Source organism: Bubalus bubalis, chromosome 1 (genome assembly GCF_019923935.1).
Source record: "Bubalus bubalis isolate 160015118507 breed Murrah chromosome 1, NDDB_SH_1, whole genome shotgun sequence".
NCBI classification, from domain to species: Eukaryota; Metazoa; Chordata; class Mammalia; order Artiodactyla; family Bovidae; genus Bubalus; species Bubalus bubalis.
In genome coordinates, this window is record NC_059157.1 from 125391158 (window position 1) to 125414370 (window position 23213).

Consider the following 23213-nt stretch of genomic DNA (forward strand, 5'->3'; position numbering starts at 1 on the left):
GTTTCTCTTCTGCAGTCACCTAGCAACTTTTCAGGGTCTGGGGCCAATGAGGGGCTTCAGGCTGTGTTAACTCTTTGAACTCAGATTACCTGTGGTTTAGAGAGATAATCAGGTCTTTAAGGTTAATCCAATCACTCGGTTCTTTTTAAATCCATTGTAATGTTAAACCTGCTGTCTAACTTCATTTTCCTTTCTCCTGAAAGAGATGAGATTTATACCCATCTACATGGAATGACAATTTGACTCATCTGTCCACTATTCAAGTCTTCACCCTACCACCCAGGACCCCAGCCATACCAAACTATAGGGCTGATGATCAGTTCTGTCTTGGCATCTGCTCATCCCTCAACTCTTTTATTTCCCCTATTTCTAGAGCAGTGGTCCCCAGTCTTTTTGGTACCAGGGACCGGTTTCATGTAAGAAAATTTTCCAGGGATGGGGGGAAGGAGGGAGGGGTTCAGGCAGTAATGCAAGCTACAGGGAGCGACAGATGAAGCTTTGCCCACTGGTCTGCTGCTCACCTCCAGCTGCACAGCCCAGTTCCTAACAGGCGGCAGACTGTACCAGTCCTCGGCCGGCCCATGGGTTGCGGACCACTGTTCTACAAGACTCGATCACTCAAGCTTGCTCAAACATCACCTCCTCTTCCCTGCTCAGCTTCCCCAGAGTCAGCATCTTATCCTTTGTGCTTTTTCTGTCCTTGGGAGTTATCTCTCTTAATATTATCATGTTGAAATGTCCACCTCCTCCTCCAAGACTGAATGTTCCTTAAGGAATAGGGTCTGTGGCTTGTTCACCTTTGTATGCCTCGTACCTAGCATAATGTCTGTTTCATACATACGATCATTTCATTGCATACAATCCATACTGGCTGAATTGAATTCAGTTGTTCAATAGCAAAACTTCTCCTGGAAAAGTGCTCCACTACTTTCATGCATTGGAGAAGGAAATGGCAACCCACTCCAGTGTTCTTGCCTGGAGAATCCCAGGGATGGGGGAGCCTGGTGGGCTGCCATCTATGGGGTTGCACAGAGTCGGACACAACTGAAGTGACTTAGCAGCAGCAGAAGTCTCCAAAAGGTCTTGCCTCATACAAACACAACACTTCAGAGTTTACAAAGCACTGGTATAGTCACTGTTGCATCTGGTCTTCAGATTTTGGATGAGGTAAGGGTTTATGGAGACATGAGGATAAAAGAGTTAAGCAACTTGCCCAAAGCCACACTGATGATCTTGAAAAAGCCAAGACCCAAATTTGGATCTTTGGGCTCCAAGTTTAGGATTTCTTTCTATAATATTGTGCCAGACTCTCAACCAAGTATATTATTGTACATCAGCAGCTCTCAACCCTAGCTGCACATTAGAACAATTTATAGTACTTTTAAAAAAATGCCAATGACCAGGCCTCACTCCAGACCAATTAAACTAAAATCTGACCAATTAAACGCAATACTTTTGTATTAGTTTTTTTTTTTTAATTTTCAAATAAAGCTATGGGTTTTCGAAATTATTTTTCACAGGATTAATTGCTTTGGCCAGATGCCTAGGCATGATATGGGCATGGACCCAGCTTCCTCTGTGAGCTTTTGTTATTGCTTTTTTCTGTGGAAGCTAACTCACCATATGGCATTGGGCGTGACATGTCACCTCTTGGGGTATCCTTTTTGTCCTCTGTCAAGTAAGACTGTCAAAGAGATCTACACAAACCTTTTCAACTCTTCTATCCCAAAACAGTCTTGGTGTTGCGTAGGCTGAAGTGAGGAGTGAATGGAAAGGATAGAAAGTGCTACTCGTTCCACAGCCATGGCTATATGCTGGCATTTTTTATGCATTCCTCAGAGCCTGTGCCTACAGTAGGGCTTATGAAATCCCGGCTTTATATGTTACTTGTGACATTTCAAGCAAACATAACTAAACTTTTTGATTAGTCGGAGAATAGATAGCAGGTGTCAGAATTTGTACAGCCGGTGCCTGGTGGATAAGAAGCCAAAAACACTCAGAGAGCGTGATGGGAAATGGAAGCCGCCAGTTACATTCTTTGATTTGCAGCCCTGCAAGCAAGCAAGTGAGCATATGCTCAGGCTTATTATGTGAAAAGAGAGATTTGTTTCATATGTTTGAAACTGTTTTGAAATGCAAACAAAATAGAACAGAGTGCTTCACAGGCCTTCCTCCTACGCTGACCAGTTGCCTACTACACGTGGTCTGAGGCCTCTGAGGATAGATGGAGCCATCCGCCTGGGCCAGCCCACGACAGAACTAGCAGCAGGAAGCTCAGGGTCTTCTCCATGTGGTGTGAAAAAAGCAGAAGTGGAGAAAGCTGACCTTTCAGCCTTGCATAATCCGGGTGTTGCTATTGCAGGGAAGTCCAGTTTGGGAACCAAAGCTCATTCCTAACCCCTGCTTTTCGGGAAGCAACCTGATGGGGTAATAGTAACTAATGTTTAACTAGAGCTGGACAGCTGACAAAGTACTTACTCTCCAATCCTTTATTGTGACAGCAGCCTTGGGGGATGTCATTACTATGACGCTTAATGAATGAAGAGGTTGAGAGGGAGACCTTACATGACTTCCCCGAGATGGGTTAGATGAATGAAATAAAAGTCTGGACTGGAATCCAGCTCTTCCAACCCAAGACTAGTGCCCTCCCTTGCTCAAGAGGCACTTAACCAGAATTTCCAGTGCAGGTTGGAAATATCAGTATATTTCCTCATTTCAAAGTGGGGCTGCCTGACCCCTGCAAGCCAGAGTTTTCAAACTTACCTTTCCTACTACTTCATCAGAGAGCTTGGACCCATGCCTGCCTTTCTCTCTGCCTTGGAGGCCCTTCCTCCACAGATTGGTTTATAAAAATATTGACCCTGGCAATTGGATGAAAACATTTTGTTTCCTTAGTTGCATCTCATGTGTTGCTATTGTAGGGGCCTTGGAAAAAAATATACCTCTATTTTTCTTAATTGAAAAAATAGCACAATTTGAACATTTTACATACTCAAAAGTAAAATTGAAAGCACTCATTTTTATTGAGTGTAATTTTATATTACCACTTCAGAGATAACCACTGTTAATACCCCAGTGATACCCTTCTAGGCCTTTTTGCACTTATGTATTTACCTTTTATGTAAATATTATATAAAACAGCTAGATAATTTCATTGCAGTTATCTCATTGTGTTTATACACTCAAAAATTCATATATATGCATGTAGACACATATATGCATCTTTTTAATGAGCAGGGAGGGGTAGGTTGGGAGAAACAACTTTCTGATTAGCCAAATTCTAACTATTAATGTTAAAATGCTGGTATAGTTCCCCAGAACTTACTTTTTAGACTATATATTAATAAGGCTCCAGCCCCACATTCATGCTTTAGCTCATTCATTCATTCATTATCTATTATATACCAGGCTTTATATTGGGCCCTTTACATACATCATCCTTAATATTCATGTGAGCTCTGTAAATTAAAGACTATAATCTTCACTTTACATTTGAGGAAACCTGAACTCAGAGACTAATTCCCCAAGATTTCACAGCCAGTAAGGAAGTGAACTGGGATTTGAACCCAAATACACCTAACTTCAGAGCCGTGCCTAAAGCATTGCTCTAATTGGAAGCATGTACAGGGAGCTGCAATCTGGAGTGAAGGATATTCCATGGTATCCTGGGAAGCTTTGAGCTGGATGGTGGAGGATAAATGAGATGACCAGGGGAGGAATGAGTGGGGCATGTGTGATGGCGTTGAGGCCCAGATGGGTGTGGCGTGCTTCCAGAATGATCTGCCTCAGGCTGGTATGAGATGAAGCTGGACAGGCAAATCAGCGCTAGATCAAAAAGGGCTCATCAGCCAGCCCAGTAGCAGATGCTTTGCCCTGCAGGCACAGTGAAGCCACATGGACACGTCTGTGTTTTAGAAAATCAAATTTGGCAGAAGATTGCTAAATGGTATGAAATGGGGGCCAAGGAAATCAGTTAGGATTCAGTAGCAATAGTCCAGATAAGAACGTTTAAATTAATTGACTGAGGAGAAACAGAGGGTTTCCAAAACATAGGAATCAGAATAAATAAGTTTTAGGGGAGAAATTGACAAGCCAGGTTTGAGTTCAAGGTCCTCGAGTCTTGCAGGGGAACAATCTATTGGATGCCTTGGTTGTACTGTACATTGACCATTAGGTTTTTGGCAAGTCTTGGACATTCTGCCTCATTATTGAATCAGCCACTTGGGTGTGTTCTGTAAGTTTTAGTTGAATTTCCCATGTCCCTTATGCAACTCTTAACAGTCTATTATCTTGGATTCCTACAACTGGAAATAGATTGTAAGTTTTTTATCCTTTTATAAGAACACTTATCAAAGGAGGGGGAAAACAACTTGTTTTGGTAATTTCTTCTTAATTCAAAATTTTCTATTTATTGATTAATTTTGTTAAATCTGTTTAAGGTACTGCAGATCCCATCATTGAGTACAAGCCTTATCTCAATATTTCCATGTTACTATTACTTTTTAGGAAACTGAATCAAGAGTTTATGATTCTTAAATTAAGCTGAGCTGAAGAAATTATATCAGCTTTTACCTAACTATGACATTTATACTTTAAACCAAAAAACAATATGTCTCAGAGTCCCAAATATGATCTTTTCTGGGAAAGTTTAAAACTATTATTGAATCTTTAAAAGAGCACAACTGGGAGTAACCTTAGAAATCAAGTTACTATTCTCCAGTATTATACAGTGGATAAGCAAGGCCCATAAGGGAAAAATCATTACAGCAGGTCAGTGATGTGCTGGGAACTTGGTCTCCTGGCTGCTGATTTAGTTAAATGACAAGGACTGTTACCCGAGTGTGAGTGAATCCATTCATGTCTTTCAGGTGGCTCCTTCTCTCCCATGCGCTGTGCTTCTCCTTGCTGAAGGCCTCGGCCCACATTGTGGAGCTTAACAACATGTTTGGCCAGATCCAGTCTCCTGGCTATCCGGACGCCTATCCAAGTGATTCAGAGGTGACTTGGAATATCACTGTCCCAGAAGGATTTCGAATCAAGCTTTACTTCATGCACTTCAACTTGGAATCCTCCTACCTTTGTGAATACGACTATGTGAAGGTGAGATCCTGATGTTCCCTTGCCCTGGCTGGTTCTCTACTGGAGAATCTGCTGGAAGTTAGAGGAACCTAGATGAATTAGATCGTGCGTTTGCCCCGCAGGCTGGCAGTCCAGTGAGGGAGACATACAGTATCATAACATGATAAATGAAGATTGCAGGTGGTACACTAGGAGCAGGTTGAGTAGGAAGACCTAGAAAAGATCTTAAGGGAAGATGAAGTTGGCAACGTGTTACTCAAATACAGCCTTCCCTTTGCCTTTCTGTTCTCAAAGTCGAACATTTCTGCTAACCTCTGCTCCAATGTCACCTTTAGTTCAACAAGCAAAAGAGACTCCAGAGTAAGCTATCATTATATCCAAAGCTGAGGCATTAGAAAGCATTGTCCAGTTCCCTAGGTAATGATCAAGGTAATAAAAGTGTAGAGTATGCCACAGGGGAAATAAGAGGTGAGGCTGGAAGGTTGGATTGGAATGAGGTCCTGAAGGGCTTTGAATGTAATGCTAAAAAGTTTGGATTTTATTAACAAAGAGTATGGGCAACAGTAAGGGGTCATCACAAAAAATGGAAGTGACGATGGATGTAAAAAACAAAGGAAAGAGGAGCAGGAAATGATTACAGCATCAAACAACAATTTCTCAGAATTTAGAAAGAATCCACAAGCAATGCCATAGATATGAAGCTGTTTTCTTTTAAAAGTGGAGCTAAGAAAGGTCAAAGTACTTCTGAGAAATGACACATATTACAGTTGTATCTGGTTCAAAAAGAGGTGAAGACCTAAGAACCTACTTATAACTTCTCTCTGGCTTCTTGGAAGAAGCTCTTATTAAACCACTCTAGCATAAATTTCCTATATTTTTGGTTAGTATAGTTTCATTTTTCTACAGCTGTAATTCAGTAAGAATTAACCTGGTATTAACCAGAATGTTTGATCATCAGCAAAGAAGTGAGTTGGCAAGGTGCTTACACTTATAATCTCATTCAACCTTTAAAACAATCCTATGAGATAGGTTTACTATCCCATTTACAGGCAAAGACACAACCCCAAGAAGGTGAAGCAACTCACCCAAGATTGTACAGCTAGTAAATGATGGATCAAGATTCCAAATCCATGTCTTATGACTTTCATTCTTTTGGCTCCTCCAAACTGCTCACAAGCTGCACTCCACTGAGCCCTAGGATACTGCAGAGGCTGACAAGAGCACTGGGGTAGGGGCCGGGAAAGCCTAGTAACTGGGGCTGTGAACTCCTACCCTGATTAACTCATTTTGAATGGTGAGTGTTGCTGATTACATATGTTGGATATGCATCAAGTATCCCATTTAAAGCAAATTTTCTGTGACTAAAAACTTTCTAAAATTGGTCCTCCATGGCACAGTTTTTCAATTTTAGCACTATTGACATTTTGAGCCAGATAAGTATTTGCCGAAGAAAGCTATTCTGCAAATTATAGGATGTTTAGCAGCATCCCTGGCTTCACTTACTAGATGTCAATAGCACTCACATTCCAGTTGTGACAACCAAAAATGCCTCCAGCAGTTATCAATAGCCCCAGAGGAGCAAAAACTCCACATGTGAGAACCATTGCTCTCTCTGTGCTGCTGCCCATCTTTGAATGTCCTGTGCTAGGAACTGTGAGAATTTAAGGACCTAGAAATCTAGTCCGTTACCAAAAGAGATGACCCTAGAAAAAGAGCCATTGCACAAGGTGGAAAAGAGTAATGATGATAAAAGATTGACAAAGAAAGAATGAGAAATGTTGAAACTATCTGCTCTCAGAGATGATGTGGCCTGGTAATCTAGATCAAATACAGTTTCTATAAATTCATTACAAATGGAGCCAACTTCTCAGAGTCACAAGGAGCAAACAGGGAGTATTCACCAAGGCCCTAAGTGTTCATCATCGTAAATTGAAATTTCTAACAAACAGGCTAGTTATGTCTTCTAAGATATAATCTAGCCTCTGGAAGAACCAAACTCCAGGATCCCAGATGTATTATGGGTAAGGGGCATTTGGTTAGCAGAATCCCCCAGCCCATTCCCCTAGCTAATGCTGGCTGTACCACCATTGTATTCTCAAATATTTAGGTTGGAGAGTGAACTTAGCAGAAGAAAAATGACCAAACATTGCTTAATACAAGAGTAAATTCCATGGATTTAGACAAGGCTAGATGTGAACTTCCTAACTGCTTTTTATCTACTTTCAAACATGTCAAACATCTAGAAATTTTGCCAGTGGAAACATTTGCCTTTATTAGTAATTGAGGCTTCAAGACCACAGAAAATTGCAATTTTTTTTTTCTTTAGCTGTGACAATGACTTTTTTTTTTTCATTATTTCCCATCCCTCCACTGCAAGAATTCACTCTCAATTCATTTGCAATTGTTTTTTTTTCTAACAAGTTTTCCTATTATTGAGACAGAGCTCAAGTCTGACCTTGTTAGGACACCTTTGGGGCTTCCCTGGTGGCTCAGCTGGTAAAGAATCTGCCTTCAGTACAGGAGGCCTGGGTTCGATCTCTGGATTGGCAAAAACCCCTGGAGGAGGGCATGGCAACACACTCCAGTATTCTTACCTGGAGAATCCTCATGGACAGAGGAGCCTGGTGGCCTATAGTCCGTGGGGCTGCAAAGAGTAGAACACAACTGAGTGACTAAGCACAGCACAGCACAGGACTCCATTACCAAGGTGATAAACACACAACAGAGGACGCAGCCCATTCCTTTGCTCCCAAATAAGTGGATTCTCCTGACAAGATAGATTAAGGGGTTGACATTGGCTATTTTGTAATGGAAACACACACACACACTGTAGTTTTCAAGGGCCACAACAGAATATGAAGACCTCTTCTGACCCTGAATTAGGGACACTGGAATACATAGATGCCCAAAGCTTGGCTTTTCTTGCTGGAGAATATTTTGGAGACTAATTGATGATTTCTATCCAGGGTGATATGACACCTTCCTGAAAATTCAAGGAGATGGGACTAGGCCCTCTGGAAGGGCAGCATGCTTTGGGTCCTTGCCTGGAGTTTGGGAACTTCCTGTTCTGGTCCCAGATCTGCCACAAACTCCCGAATGATCTGGAGTGGACAAGACAATAATTTAGCACTCTCTGCTCCAAAATTAGACCTCTGAGCATAGCAAAGAATCAGTCTGGGTGAGACAACACAGAGTTTGAGCCACCTATCTGAAGTGCCCGACAGTTTTCCCAATTCCTTTAGAAGGGATTAACATGTTAGACAGAGAGGTATTTCTTTCCTCGGGCTTACACAGCTCTCTTCCTTCCAGAATGCTGTCTAGCATCATCACTGACCCCTCTTCAGAGGTTTTAGCAGCCATGGGGCCTGAGTAGGCCTTCCTACTGCACCCCGATAGGCTGTCAACTGATGCTCACGTGGAGACAGGCCCAGTGCCCTTGCTCACACGCCCCTGGCAGAGTTCCCCTCCTAGACTCAAGAACTTATGGAATGTCAGACTGCAGAGGGCCCCTGGAGACCCACCTAGACCCACGTTGTTGTTACTGTTTTTCAAATACTTTCTGCCCCGTCGACGTTTTTCTCCTTAGAAATCTTCTAGTAGTCCTGATTCAGGAAACAGAAGTGGGGCTGTTGGAGCTGAAGGTGGCTCAGAAGCTCACTCTGCTCACTTAGTCTTCTTGGTCCCCTTGAAGGTCACAGCTTGTAGGAATTACAGTTTGTATGCATGCATGGGCACATGCTAGATTGCTTCGGTTGTATCAGACTCTTTGCAACTCTATAGATTGTAGCCCTCCAGGCTCTTCTGTCCATGGGATTTCCCAGGCAAGAATACTGGAGTGGGTTGTCCTGCCCTCCTCTAGGGGATCTTCCCAACTCAGGGATTGAACCCCCGTCTCTTCATCTCCTGCACTAGCAGGCAGGTTCTCTACAACTCACACTACCTGAAAGTCAAAGTGAAGGTCGCTCAGTTGCGTCTGACTCTTTGAGACCTCATCGACTATACAGTCCATGGAATTCTCCAGGCCAGAATACTGGAGTGGGTAGCCTTCCCCTTCTCCAGGGGATCTTCCCAACCCAGGGATCAGACCCAGGTCTCCCAAATTGTGGGTAGATTCTTTACCAGTTAAGCCACAAGGGAAATCCAAGAATACTGGAGTGGGTAGCTCATCCCTTCTCCAGTGGATCTTCCTGACTCAGAAACTGAATCAGGGTCTCCTGCATTGCAGGTGGATTCTTTACCAACTGAATTATCAGGGAAGCCCAGCTGGGAAGCCCCAATTACAGCTTAAATACTCCCTAAGTTCTCAATTCAGGTACAAGACTAGTAGTTCCATCTGAGAACTCAGAAGCTTTCAAACCCAGAAGTCTTCCACATATAGTTGAACCCAATTGAATTTTTCAAATTGCATTCTCTCCCTAACCCTCTGCCCCCAGGATATGTGGCTTTTCTGGCTATGAATGAGAAAGAGGCTCTTCCCTTCTCATCTGAATGAAGCGTGAGCATGCTGGTTATATCACCCTCAGATAAGTCAATAAGGCTTTACAAACTTCTGTTCTTTCTTTTGTTCCATGAGGAGTAAGATGAGATGATCCCTAAGGTCCCTAAAATTCCAGAATTTTAATCTTAATTCTCCTTTCCAGGGCTTTCCAGATGACCTCACTAAATCCTCATTATCCTAGGTAGGATAATGCCAGAAAATAGTAATAATATGGTACAACAGCCACTTCTCCAAGTTCCTTGGCCATAAGCACTCCAGTAAGAGACCACAGTCTGCTGGAGTTGCCTTAGTGACACATCATTTAAAGAGAACTTGTAAATATATCATTCTAGTGCTGTTCTTCTTCCACGGAACTTTGAATATCACACATTTCCTTCTGGTGAGATAATACTCCTGTCCTGGGGATTTTTCACTCTGTGACTGAATTCCCCTGGCAGGCCTGGGAGTGGGATTAAAGGACCCTCCAGTTCACAGGAATCCTTTCTGCCCAGCCAGAGTTCCACAGACTGCCCTTCCCATCCTGGCCCATCAGGGTCATGATGATGGAATTGCTGACACTGCACATCAGCAGCTTGAAGAAGAGCAGGACCCCAAGGCTGTGGTCCAGATACTCTCACTTTATGAAAATTCCTCTCCAGCCTAATCTCCCGCAGTCCTTGGTCTTCAAGGCTCATGAGCATCTACATGATAGTACTTGCCTCCTTGGAATGTGGCTGCAGTGTATGGACTCCTGCAGTGTACAGACAGGCGTAGGAGTCACATCTGGTTAATGCTGCAGGCGAGGGGCAGAGCGCAGACATGGGCCAGGGAGCAGGAGGCCTGGATTCTTGTGGCCATTCTCTATAACTAAGAGACCCTAGGCAAGGGATTCCTCTCTCACATACAGGGAGTGAGCCAGATAGTCTCTAAGGCTCATCTAGCCCTGATAGTCTATGCGTCAAAGACCCCAGGAATCATGGTTCAACTTCATGATCATCACGCTGAAGCACAGCGAAGGGCAATTCTTGGGCCAAGGTCACACTAGGACCAGAATTTATATCTCAAAACATTCAGTCTTTTTTTCCTTTAAAAATATTAAGTCACAGTGAAATCCCCCATCATATGGATGCTTAGGCTTTTAAGTATAATGTAATGCAAGTGTTGTATGGATGTGAGAGTTTCTTTCTATAAAGAAAGCTGAGTGGCAAAGAATTGATGCTTTTGAACTGTGGTGTTGGAGAAGACTCTTGAGAGTCCCTTGGACTGCAAGAAGATCCAACCAGTCCATCCTAAAGGAAATCAGTCCTGAATATTCATTGGAAGGACTGATGCTGAAGCTGAAACTCCAATACTTTGGCCACCTGATGTGAAGAGCTGACTCATTGGAAAAGACCCTGACTCTGGGAAAGATTGAGGGCAGGAGGAGAAGGGGACGACAGAGGATGAGATGGTTGGATGGCATCACCGACTCAAGGGACATGAGTTTGGGTAGGCTCCGGGAGTTGGTGATGGACAGGGAGGCCTGGAATGCTGCAGTTCATGGGGTCGCAAAGAGTCGGACACAACTGAGCGACTGAACGGAACTGAAGGCAAGTGTTGTCTATAATCAAACTTAATCTCTTAAATACAGGAGGGCACTGTCTTTTAGAATGTCCAGAAGAGACTTTTTTTTTTTCTTCAGAAATGCAACCAATTATGGTTCCTTTAATTGAGCATCAGGTGAAGTAACTGATTTGTGCTGAGAAAGGAGCCCTGGAGCTATACTTACTACAAAAGGTACTCAGAAATCAGAACCACCAAGGGAACAGCAGATTCACACATCCTATTTTCGAGTTCACTTCATGGCATCTGTTCATTGGAAAAGGAGATAATAAAAACCTACATTTGGCTTTTATTCTCTTTCTCTCTTTTTCCTTCTCTTGTTGAATGCATACAACTCAACTGGCAACTGTTAAATGCTCTTATGATGTAACACCATTTTTCTCCTCTTAATCCTATATTCTTGATATATTCAACATTTTTTCCCCATTCTCTTCACTTTAGCCCCTTAGTTCCAATTTTTGTTCTTCTCACCTAGTTTATTATAATAGCCTCCTAAATGTCTACCAGTGGTCAGTCTCTCTCCATCGAATCCTCTGCTACATGTGTCCAGAGAAATGTTCTTAAACACTGCTTTGATTTTGCCACCCTCAAAACCTTTCAACAGTTCCCCACTGTCTATAGAATGAAGTCCAAGAATTCTATTGAAATCCTACTGTAAGTTGGACACTGCACCAAAGACGGGGCCCATGAAGATGAGTAAAACAGTACCTGCCCTACAGGAACTCACAGTTTCATAGTATTTCATGAGACAAATATAAAATTAATAAGCTAAAGCCAGAAAGAGGAACACAAGAGTATGAGGCAGTATATATGCTGTAAAGTGGTCATTTCTGGAGGTTCAAAAAAGGCTTTGGAAATGGTTGATGTTTGAGATAAGTCTTGAAGGATAAATAGGAATTTAACAATTTCTATTTAACAATTCTCTAAATACCTTGATCTCCCTAAGCATTGGTTTCTTGAGTATACCAAAAAAAAAAAAAAAAAAAGACTTAATAATACAGTACCTTCCTCAAAGGTTATATGAGGATTTAAGTGAAATGATGGCTCTGAGTGGAATCAATACTGTGAAAAGGCAAACATGTTCAGTGGTTTGGAGATCAGGGCCTAGAGCCAGTCAGACCTAGAGTCAGGTCCCATCTCCACTGCTGCTGCTGCTGCTGCTAAGTTGCTTCAGTCATGTCCGACTCTGTGTGACCCCAGAGACGGCAGGCCACCAGGCTCCCCTGTCCCTGGGATTCTCCAGGCAAGAACACTGAAGTTGGTTGCCATTTCCTATCTCCACTACTTATGGTAAAATAGGGATAACAATAATGCCTGTCTCCTGGGCTTATTATTGTGAACGCCAAGTGAGGTAGATGCTGTATTTGCATGTGTCCGATGCCTATGTAATGAGCTCAGTAAATATTGTTTCAGTGGTGATGATGGCAAGGGTGTGAGTACTGAAGTGCCAGCTGATACTATTGGATGCTCAGTGAGTGTCAGTTTCCTCATCTCCTCTAACACTAAGTGGTTGCCTATGACCTTGCTCAAGTCATTGAGTTTCTCAGTTTATGGGAAAGTACTTTGAACAGACTGATCAAATGCAAGAGGCTGTTTATTTCTTCTGTGTGTTCACCTTGTAGTAACACAAGTTTATGGCAATGTCAACTAAAAAATATAATTACAACCTGAAAACAGGGAGCTATTTTCTTTGGTGGGAATGTTTAGGACTCCAAGCTCGGGAGGCAGCATCTCAGTAGCTCTGAGAAAACTGTTCCAAGGAGGCCGGAGGAGGAGTCCAACTATATACTGGTTTGCAACAAACGGAGCAGGCAATCTGAACATCAAAGATCAGATTTCAAGTTAAGGAATTTAGTGTTCTATGTATGGGAAGATACAAGCTTCTGGGCTCAGTGAATTCATTCCTTTCATATGCACCTCTGCTCTGGGGGGAGGGGTGGGGGGTGCAAACCCTGTTTTCTTGTTCACCTTAAGGAGTGGCAGATGGCTGCTTCTTGCATTCCCCCAACTCCTTAGCAATCACGGTAGAGGGTTGACAGCATCTGTTGGATGCCAGTTTTGGGAGCCTTCATTCACATTTGGAGGCCAGAAATCAACAATGGCTATGATATTTCCTGTTTATTGATATGGCAGGAGATATTTTCATTTCACAGAACTTTCTAATCTATTACTTTCTTTGATGCTCATGGACTACAGAGAGTCAAAATTATTACACCTAATTTACAGGAAAGGATGCTGAGCATCAAGAGCTTAAGTGCATTCGTCTAGGACTTTATAGCAAAGCCAGGTCTCAATCCCTGGTCTTCTTACTCCCAAGTTAAGATTGGGTCTCTCTGTTTGGCCTTTCTCAGAACAGGTTTTATCCTGAATGGAGTATCAGGATTTTTATATGCTTCCTGGGTTACAAGAGAAATTTAGTAAAATTTTGTAAAACTGTGGGACCTTGAGGGTCCCTATGTTGTCTAGGTTTTGTTAAAGAACTTTTTCTCTTATCCTGACTTTGTGAGGAAAAAATATTTTACAAAAATAAGAGGAAATGGACTCTGTGCTATGAAGGATGGAAAGTGTTTGATTTATCTGTTTGTGGTACACAAGTTCTAACAGTAAACTCAAGGTCATCTCATGGACTGTCAGCCTCATGAGCTCAGGGCCTGTGTCTGTGTTTGTTTCTTGTAGTGAACACAATCCTGGGGGGCAGAGCAGGAAAAAGCATGGGTCTCCTGGTGGTGAGCATAAAGGAAAAGGCTCTGGTTTAGAGGTGAGCCACTGACTCCTGCCGAGACATTGGCAAGTCACCTGTCTGTTCTCAGCCTCAGTTTCTCCATCTGCTCAATGAGGAAATTGGACTGGCTGGCCTCTCCCAGTCCTTCCAGGCCTGATTCTCCTTTCCCAAGCCTCGCTGGGTCAGTCTGCACCCTGCTGTATAATTGAGAGATAAGTCCCTCCCATGACCCTGCTCCAAGACTGACTCCTCTGACCCCCAGCTCCTAATTTCTGTGCAGTGCTCTGTGTTTACTCTGAACATGCCCTTGACCTTCAACTACTGACGCAGCTCTGCTCATTCTCTGGGAGTAGACAGGAGGCCTTGCCCCTGAAGGAAAAGAAGAATAAGCAAATGTTTCTCATGAATTTCAATGGTATTCCCTGGTGGAATTCCTCCACTCCAGAGATGCCCGTTTCCCAAATCCATTCTAATTGATTCAGAAGAATCAGGAAGTGAAAATGAGCTTCAGAAACAGTGTGACAAAGTCTTATTTTATGCAGGAGATGCAAGCAGCACAGCCTTGGGAGTGATGAAAAACAGGAGGACGGTCCCAGCTCTGAGGCAGAAAATGTGGGCAAGAGTGAGGTGGAATGCTCTGGAGTGCCCTGGTGTGCAAATCTGTGGGTGTAAGTGTACACAGGCTGCTCTCAGACACACCTTAGTAAAAAGCAGAGCGTGAATTTACTTTGGGGTGCTCATACAAGAAAAAGGCAAGTATTCATTTATTCAATAAATCTTCATTGAATGCCTACCATTTACTAGCACTTGGAGTACAGCGGTAATTAAGACAGAAATGTTTATTGGCACTGCTTACATTACACTGGGGGGAACAGACAATAAACACTAAACAAAATCCAAAGCTAATTATATAGTGAGTAGTAAGATATGGAAAAGGAAATGGCAACCCTCTCTAATATTCTTGCCTGGGAAATTCCATGGACAGAGGAGCCTGGCGGGCTATAGTCCATGGGGTCGCAAAGAGTTGGACTTTAATTAGCAATTAAACCACCACCACCAGTAAGGTAATAGGCAAAGAAATGAAATAGAGCAGGGTAAAGAAAGGTGGATGTTACGATTGAAATGTGTTGGTCAAGGCAGTCCTAGATGAAAGGGTGATATTTGAGCAAAGACAAAGAAACTGAGGAAGTCAGCCATGTGGCTTTCAGGGAAAAGCTCTCAACCAGAGAACAGCCAAGGCTTTAGAGGGAAAATGCCTGGTGTATTTGAAGAATAGCAAGGAAGGCTGGCTTCCCTGATGTCTCAGTTGGTAAAGAATCCGCCTGCAATGCAGGAGACCCCAGTTCGATTCCTGGGTCGGGAAGATCCACTGGAGAAGGGATAGGCTCCCCACTCCAGTGTTCTTGGGCTTCCCTTGTGGCTCAGCTGGTAAAAAATCCACCTGCAATGTGGGAGACCTGGGTTCGATCCCTGGGTTGGGAAGATCTCCCGGAGAAGGGAAAGGCTACCCACTCCAGTATTCTGGCCTGGAGAATTCCATGGACTACATAGTCCATGGGGTTGCAAAGAGTTGGACACAACTGAGCGACTTTCACTTTCAAGGAAGGTTGTGCGGCTGGAGCACAAGGGAGAGGGAAAGAAGATGAAGACAGAGGTACAGCTGGGAGCTGGATCACCTCGGGGCCTGGGAAATAAGGGCCCTGCTGAACGCGCACAGGCAACGGCAGACTTTACTAGCTGCTTTTCTGCCCATGTGTCATTTGACCTCCTGACTCTTAGAGGATAGAAGGAAGTTCCACCTAGTAGTATGTTTGTGAAAACTGAGCCGGAAGCCAGCAGTGTACTTATCATAATCAGCAACAGGGTCTGGACTCGGGGGTGGACTGGGAGGGCAGACAGGAGCCCGCTCTTCACCACTCCAATATTCTAGAAGTTAGTAAACTCAACTGCAGAGATAATGGTAAAATTTTAGAATTGTTAGGAGGTGATGAGTTTGAGTCTGAGTGAACTCCGGGAGTTGGTGATGGACAGGGAGGCCTGGCATGCTGCAATTCATTGGGTCACAAAGAGTCAGACACGACTGAGTAACTGAACTGAACTGAACTGATGAGTTTTTACATAATTTATTTCTTTTTAATATAATTTATTTAACTGTAAGTTTATAAAACTAAATCTTTCATAATGGCTGTGTCTAACAAAAGCATAGCAAAAATCCCTGAGAAGTGACAGCTAGTCCCTATAGGTTGATACGAGCCAGCTCCAGGGCACGTGCTGGGGAGAGGTTGAAATAACACATATGAGTGGTAGGGTGGTGGCCAGAACCCAGGTCTTTAGGTCCCTATTCCAGGGACCTTAAAATTTTCCCTGCGAAGATTTGAGGATGTGCTTTCAGGCCGGTGCAGGGCAGAGTCCTGGGCGATGTCCCTCTAATGAGGGACACACCAGCTCACACATTCCTGGAAAGTGCCTGGCGACGCTGGCCCGCGGCAGGTCCCTTCTCTCTGCTAGGCACTTACTTAATCACTGCTTTCACCCCAGTGCTGACTGCGACTGACTTGGAGCCAGGCTGCCTCTGCCACAGAAGAACACAACAAGGCTTTGTTTTTGCCTGTCCCCAGGCTATTTTCCTGCCCCTGAACCACTTGGGGCTCAGCCTCCCAGTCCCAAAGGAGATTTGCATGTGAATAGGCCTGTCTCTGAAGTCACAGAAGGGGTGTGTGGAGAGTCTAAACCATTCACAGGCCAATGAGAGTAAAGTCCTTCCTGGCCCCCCTTCCCAGCCATGACTCCCAGACGCTTCAGCCCACACCCCCAGCCCTGCCACATTGAGATGCCGGGCACCGCCAGTTTCCCACCTGCGGGATGCCTGCTTCCCACGCTGGAGGTTACCCCTCCCCAGCCAGCTCTTTCTTCTCCCCATGCTCTGCTGCCTGGAGACCATCTCCTTTTCTGCCCAGGGCCCTCCTGGCAAATGGGCAATCCTTCCTGGTAGCAGTGGGATTCCTGGATTCTAAGCACCTGCCAGCGGGTCTAGGCCCTCACACTGTTAGTGGCGTCCAGTATTGATGTCCAGTATTTGTATGTGCACAATACATACCTTGCTAGGGTTAGGGGGTTCCCCCAGCTCCATTAAGAGGTTCTTACCTGAACTAACAAATATATAAGAACACTTTACTGGGACTCTCAATAGAGCTGGGCCTTGACAGTGGCTTCACCATTATGTGGCCATGTGACTTTCAACCATGTATTTCACTTCTTTGAGCTCAGTTTCCTCATCTAATAGAGGAAAAAGATAGCCTTAAAATCCTTTCTATCTCTGATCTGCTATGGTCTTGTAATTCCAGTTATTGAACCAGGGCTGACTCATGTCAGGACATTTAGGTTTTGTCTTAGGTCTGCTATTTCCAGGCTATGTGAACTTGGAGATTCATATCACCAGTCTGGTTCGGAAACTACAATCTACCTGAAGTACATTCACTATAAGACTACCTAAAGATGGTTGAAAATACCCTGTCAACTGGAAATCCACATGGAAAGTGGGGGTGGATTATTTCTATTGAGATCCAACCAGTCCATTCTAAAGGAGATCAGCCCTGGGTATTCTTTGGGAGGACTGATGCTAAAGCTGAAACTCCAGTACTTTGGCCACCTCATGCGAAGAATTGACTCATTGGAAAAGACTCTGATGCTGGGAGGGATTGGGGGCAGGAGGAGAAGGGGACGACAGAGGATGAGATGGCTGGAAGGCATCACCAACTCGATGGATGTGAGTCTGAGTGAACTCCGGGAGATGGTGATGGACAGGGAGGCCTGGCATACTGCGATTCATTGGGTCGCAAAGAGTCGGACACGACTGAGTGACTGAACTGAACTGAACTACTACTATTACTGCTAGTGGGCTTCCCCAATAGCTCAGCAGGTAAAGAATCTGCCTAGACATGCAGGAGACATAGGAGATGTGGGTTTGATGCCTGGGTCAGGAAAATCCCCTGGAGGAGGAAATGGTAACCCAGTCCAGTCTTCTTGCTGGGATAATCCCATAGACAGAAGAACCTGTTGGGCTACAGTCCACAGAGTTGCGAAGAGTTGGACACAACTAAAGGACTAAGCACACACTACTAATTATTATTAATATAAAATATAATATATAAAAATATATAAAAATATATAAATATAATAAAATATAAACTATAATAATATAAAATATTTAATTATTTAATAATTATTTAATTATTAAGTGCTTTTGTTATTATTATCATTATTAATTTATAGCCAAATGACTTGGTCAGGACTGAAGTAACAACCTACAGCCCCTCTCGAATATGGCCAACTTGAGTCTTAACCACACCAGCTGTGCTATTTTCACCTACGTGGCTTTCAAGAACTTCTGAAATGAAACACATACACACATCTCCTTTTTTTTTTTTTTTTTCAGTCCCAGGTTCTTGTCTAGCATCTGGTATTTTTAATTTGCTCCTTCTCATGGTCTTTGGGCTTCCCTGGTGGCTCAGCTGGTAAAGAATCTGCCTGTAGTACAGGAGACCTGGGTTCGATCCCTGGGTTGGGAAGATCCCCTGGAGAAAGGAAAGGTTATCCACTCCAGTATTCCAGCCTGGAGAATTCCATGAACTGTATAGTTCATGGGGTCACAAAGAGTCGGACATGACTGGGTGACTTTCACTTTCACTTTCATGATCTTTAACTGCAGTTTGGGCAGCTGAGTAAAGCAGTAACATTGGGCTGTTGCCCCCGGCCCAGTCCCTGGAATCAGGAGTTCTGGGTCCAGGGCTGTCACTGAAACACTGGCCTAAATTCACACACCTAGAGAAATCCTTTGAAACCCAGGACAGTAAGGGGGAGGTCTCTAGACTTAATATTATTCTCTTGTGGATATAAGCTGCCAGAGATCCTTTAAATTACTCTGGTCCTCTCATATAAAGTTAGGAAAATATCTTCACTGTGTCACCCACCTCCCAGGACCATTAGGAAGCTTGTAAAGTACAGAGAGTCAAAGAGGCCTAAGGTGTCACCTGTCAGATGAGGAGGCCATGTGGCGAGGGCTACCTTGGTTCCCTTCCCACCCCATTAACCTGTGATCTGGGGGCCTCATAAAAAGAGAGGTCTGTGTTGCTGGCTCCAGCGAGGTTAGGAATGAAGGAGTGGAACCAGAAAACAAGGCATCCAGGAATGGTTCCAATCTCTTAATTCTTCTTCAAATGTGTGAAATTACCCACACTCCACTTATCCGGGAGTCCAGAAAGATGTCACCTCAGTTGGCTCAGTCTTAGTGCTCCTGTTTTTCTCTCTGATTTACTGAGTGCTGACTATAGTTCAGATAACTAGCTACATAGTTTACATATATGTTCACCAAGTCCTCTGATTTACAAATACTATTATTTTCACTATTTTACAAATGAGAAAAACCTATTTACAGAGCATTTCCAATTCATAGGGCTGTCATAATAAATTACCATTAACCTAGTGGTTTATTAATTTAATTATAAATAAATAAACATATAGCGACTTCTTCTGTCACAGTTCTGGAGGCCAGAAGTCTGAAATTAAGGTGTCGGTGGAGCCATGTGACCTCTGAAGGTAACAGCACACTCTGAATATCTGCCTAAATTAAGCCTGAATAGCTCTTCAAGGGCTCAGAGAAGATGTCAAAGGGGCTCAAGGATGTAGCTTGGGAACTTGACAAGCAAATCTCTGAGGTATGTGGACTTATATCACAACCTTTTTGAAAAAAAAAAAAAAATGAGGTAGAGTTGATATACAGTTGTAGTTCAGTCACTCACTCGTGTCCCAGCTCTTTGTAACCCCAAAAACTGCAGCACGCCAGGCCTCTCTGTCCTTCACCATCTCCTAGAGCTTGCTCAACTCATGTCCATTGCATCGGTGATGCCTTCCAACCACCTCATCCTCTGTCACCCTGTTCTCCTTTGCTTTCCCAGCATCAGGGTCTTTTCCAATGAGTTGGCTCTTCCCATCAGGTGGCCAAAGTATTGGAGCTTCAGCTTCAGCATCAGTCCTTCCAATGAATATTTAGGGTTGATTTCCTTTAGGATTAACTGGTTTGATCTCTTCCAGTCCAAGGGACTCTCAAGAATCTTCTCCAACACCATGGTTCAAAAGCATCAGTTCTTTGGCATTCAACCTTCTTTATACATTATTATGTAAGTTACAGGGGTACAACATGGTGATTCACAATTTTTAAAAGTTAAATTCCACTTATAGTTATCATTAAACATTAGCTATATTCCCTGTGTTGTACAATATATGCTTGTAGCTTACTTATTTATACATAATAGCTCCTTCCTCTTAATCCCCTACTCCTATCTTGTCCCTCCCCTCCCCTCTCCCTACTGGTACCCACTGGTTAGCTCTCTGTATCTGTAAGTCTGTTTCTTTTTTGTTATATTCGTCAATTCATATTATATTTTAGATTCCACATATAAGGGATATCACATAGTAGTGGACAGCCATTTTTGTTCACCTTGTGATTTAAAGGAGCGGGAGACATCACTGACTGGGGAATCAGAAAGCTGCAGTGTGAACCTGAAGCCACCACTCACTAGATAATGGCTTTGATTGAGTCACTGAAATCATCTTGGCTTCAAGTTTGTCACTGGGTGGATGTCAATGCATTGATCGTCTCTGATGGAATCATTTTATGGACACGTGGAAAGAAGCCATAGCTGTACTCTTACAGAAAGTTCACCAAGTTTTCTGCTGCCCTGCCTTAGCTTTGCCTAGGAGGTTTGTGCTGTTTCTACTAAGGTGGACAGCTCCTAGAAAGCAGGCTCTGGTTTCTCCTCCCTCGATCTCTCTTTCCTGTTCCCTGTCCTCAAGAACCCCTTTCCTATATCAGGTAGTGGTGGGTAGGGAGGGGCAGCTGAGACTCCAAATGCCCTCAGAACTTTGCTATTCCCTCTACCTAGATGTCCTCTTTTCTGCCCCCTTTCCAGCCCTCCATCTACAATTTCTACCTGCCTACGTCCTACTCACCTTTTGGTCCCAGCTCAGAGACCATTCTCTTCTTCCTGTTTTCTGATTCCCTAGGCTGGAAATATTTTCCCATTTATAACCTGAGGAACTTCCTAGCTTTCATTGCAATAACTATAATCTGGTAATTCCCTAACACAGACACATGTGAGTACTTATTCTCCTACTAAGTTTTATATTCCCAGAGGCAGGGGGCTTGCTTATTAAACACATGCAACAAATTAGTAGTTTTTGTCATCCTTCATGTTATAATGAGGACAGAACTTGGTATATAAATATTTGTTGAGATGAAAGAAAGCAAATTGAGGACATGCATCCATATGTTAGTGCCGAAAATCACAATAGGACATGGCTGAAAGGACATGGCTGCCCATAATAAGTAGAAAAATAAAAGAGTCTGTGATCCCCAGCCAAATGGTTTTCTACTATTATGAATTTTTTGTTTTCATTTGATAAGGTATTTCCCCCCATCATGTTAATATAATGACCCTAGTACAGGGACAGTCCAAACAGAAGCCAGGGCTCAATCCTCCATCTGTACTCAGAAGTCAATGGGTTTTGTAGAATTTTACAGTCATAGCAAGGGCTGCAAATATTAAGTAAGGCCAGTGACCCCTCTGTTTAGGTTACGACCAAAGCTGTCACTGAGCCACATCCTCTCTGGGAGACAGTCCATGCACGCCAGATAAAGTTTCAAGAGGCCCTTGAGCCAAAAAGTTGTTTGGCAAAGCGCCTGTGTCATTTGCCTTGCAGTCTCTGGATTGGTGGGCTCCTTTCTCCAGGGTCAGAACTGTTCCAAAAGCAAATCTGGTATCAGGAAATGCTCGTGGTTATCTCTCTACTCTTGAGCAAGTCACTGCCCTTCTCTGGACCTCAGTTTCCTCTAGAAGGAGGGTATTGAAACAGCTCTTAAAGGTCCCTCCCTCCAGGCTCTATTTGGAGCTGCAAGCTGAATTTTCAGGGCCCTGGGGCCTTCTCTTTCCTGCTTCTAAAAGTCTATCAGACTCAGATTTTCCCATGGGTCTCAGCTGGGGCATGCTTACCTGTCCTCTGAAATAGTGAGGCACTACAGGTGAGGATTGTTTATCTGCCATCATAAACTTAGGTATCCTTAAGCCTGGAAGTTACAAGAAGGGAGGCTGTTTATCATAGACCTTCATTAGGTCTCTCCTTGATCCAAAAGATCTCTGGTTGGTTTCACTTGAAAGTCTCATGCTACAGGTACTATAGAACCCTGGAGACCTCGGGGTTAACAAACGAGGAATGAGGCTGCCGTGTCTAGAAGCGCTGATGCTCAAGGCTTGACTCTTCATTAGTAATTGCTTCTAGAACACATGGTATAGACCACAAACAAGTTCAAGTTCTTAAGTAGGAAGCACTCTCTGTGTTGAAACTCCTCCTCACCACTCTGTAGCTCAACGAATCCCGACTTTTTTGACACCAGGGACTGGTTTTGTGAAAGATAATTTTTCCACAGACCGGGGGTGGGAGATGGTTTCAGGATGATTCAAGTGCATTACATTTATTATGCACTTTGTTTCTATTATTATTATATCATCTCCACCTCGGATCGTCAGACATTAAGATCCCAGAGGTTGGGGACCCCTGCTCTAGTTGGTTTATTTAATGTATGGATATAATGCCTTGTTAGAATACTAGCATGTCAGGACTGGAAGAGAACGTAGAACTCAGCTTGTTCAAACCCCTAGTTTACCAGGTGGATAATTGAGCACTACAGGAGTCAGCCATATACCACTTTTTGGTGGAGTCAGAAATAGGGGTCCGGACCTCTAACAGCCAGGTCCATACATTTTGCTCCAATGCAGAGGTCACCGAGATAGTGCATTCCAGCTCATGTGGTTACTCATAGAAGAAGCCTCCTCTCAGACCCTCACTCTTTATGTATTTAGTCTTATTCTCATAAAATTCTAATGATAGAAGCTTAATGAATTTCTGCTGCTGCTGCTGCTAAGTTGCTTCAGTCGTGTCCGACTCTGTGCGACCCCATAGACGGCAGCCCACCAGGCTCCCCTGTCCCTGGGATTCTCCAGGCAAGAACACTGGAGTGGGTTGCCATTTCCTTCTCCAATGCATGAAAGTGAAAAGTGAAAGTGAAGTCGCTCAGCCGTGTCCGACTCTTAGCGACCCCATGGACTGCAGCCCACCAGGCTCCTCCGTCCATGGGATTTTCCAGGCAAGAGTACTGGAGTGGGGTGCCATTGCCTTCTCTGAATGAATTTCTACCTGAATTTAAAACGGTAAATAAAACCCTGTCTACATAAAGAAGATATAAGAATTGCAAAGGCTTTATAGTCTGGGGGCTTTCAA

At 43.6% G+C, this 23213-nt stretch overlaps 1 protein-coding gene across 9 annotated transcripts in view; it reads left to right on the forward strand.

Moving 5' to 3' along the window:
• MASP1 (MBL associated serine protease 1) overlaps positions 1 to 23213 on the forward strand; it is a 66563-nt gene that overhangs the window by 1256 nt on the left and 42094 nt on the right. For 8 of the 9 annotated variants that reach the window (XM_025286691.3, XM_025286713.3, XM_044943699.2 and 5 more), the window contains exon 2: positions 4869 to 5100. In XM_025286691.3, coding sequence (XP_025142476.3) covers positions 4869 to 5100 — 232 coding nt within the window. Of the gene's footprint in view, positions 1 to 4868; positions 5101 to 19418; positions 19595 to 23213 lie in introns of those variants that run through there. The other variant, XM_045165852.1, reaches the window with a different exon arrangement.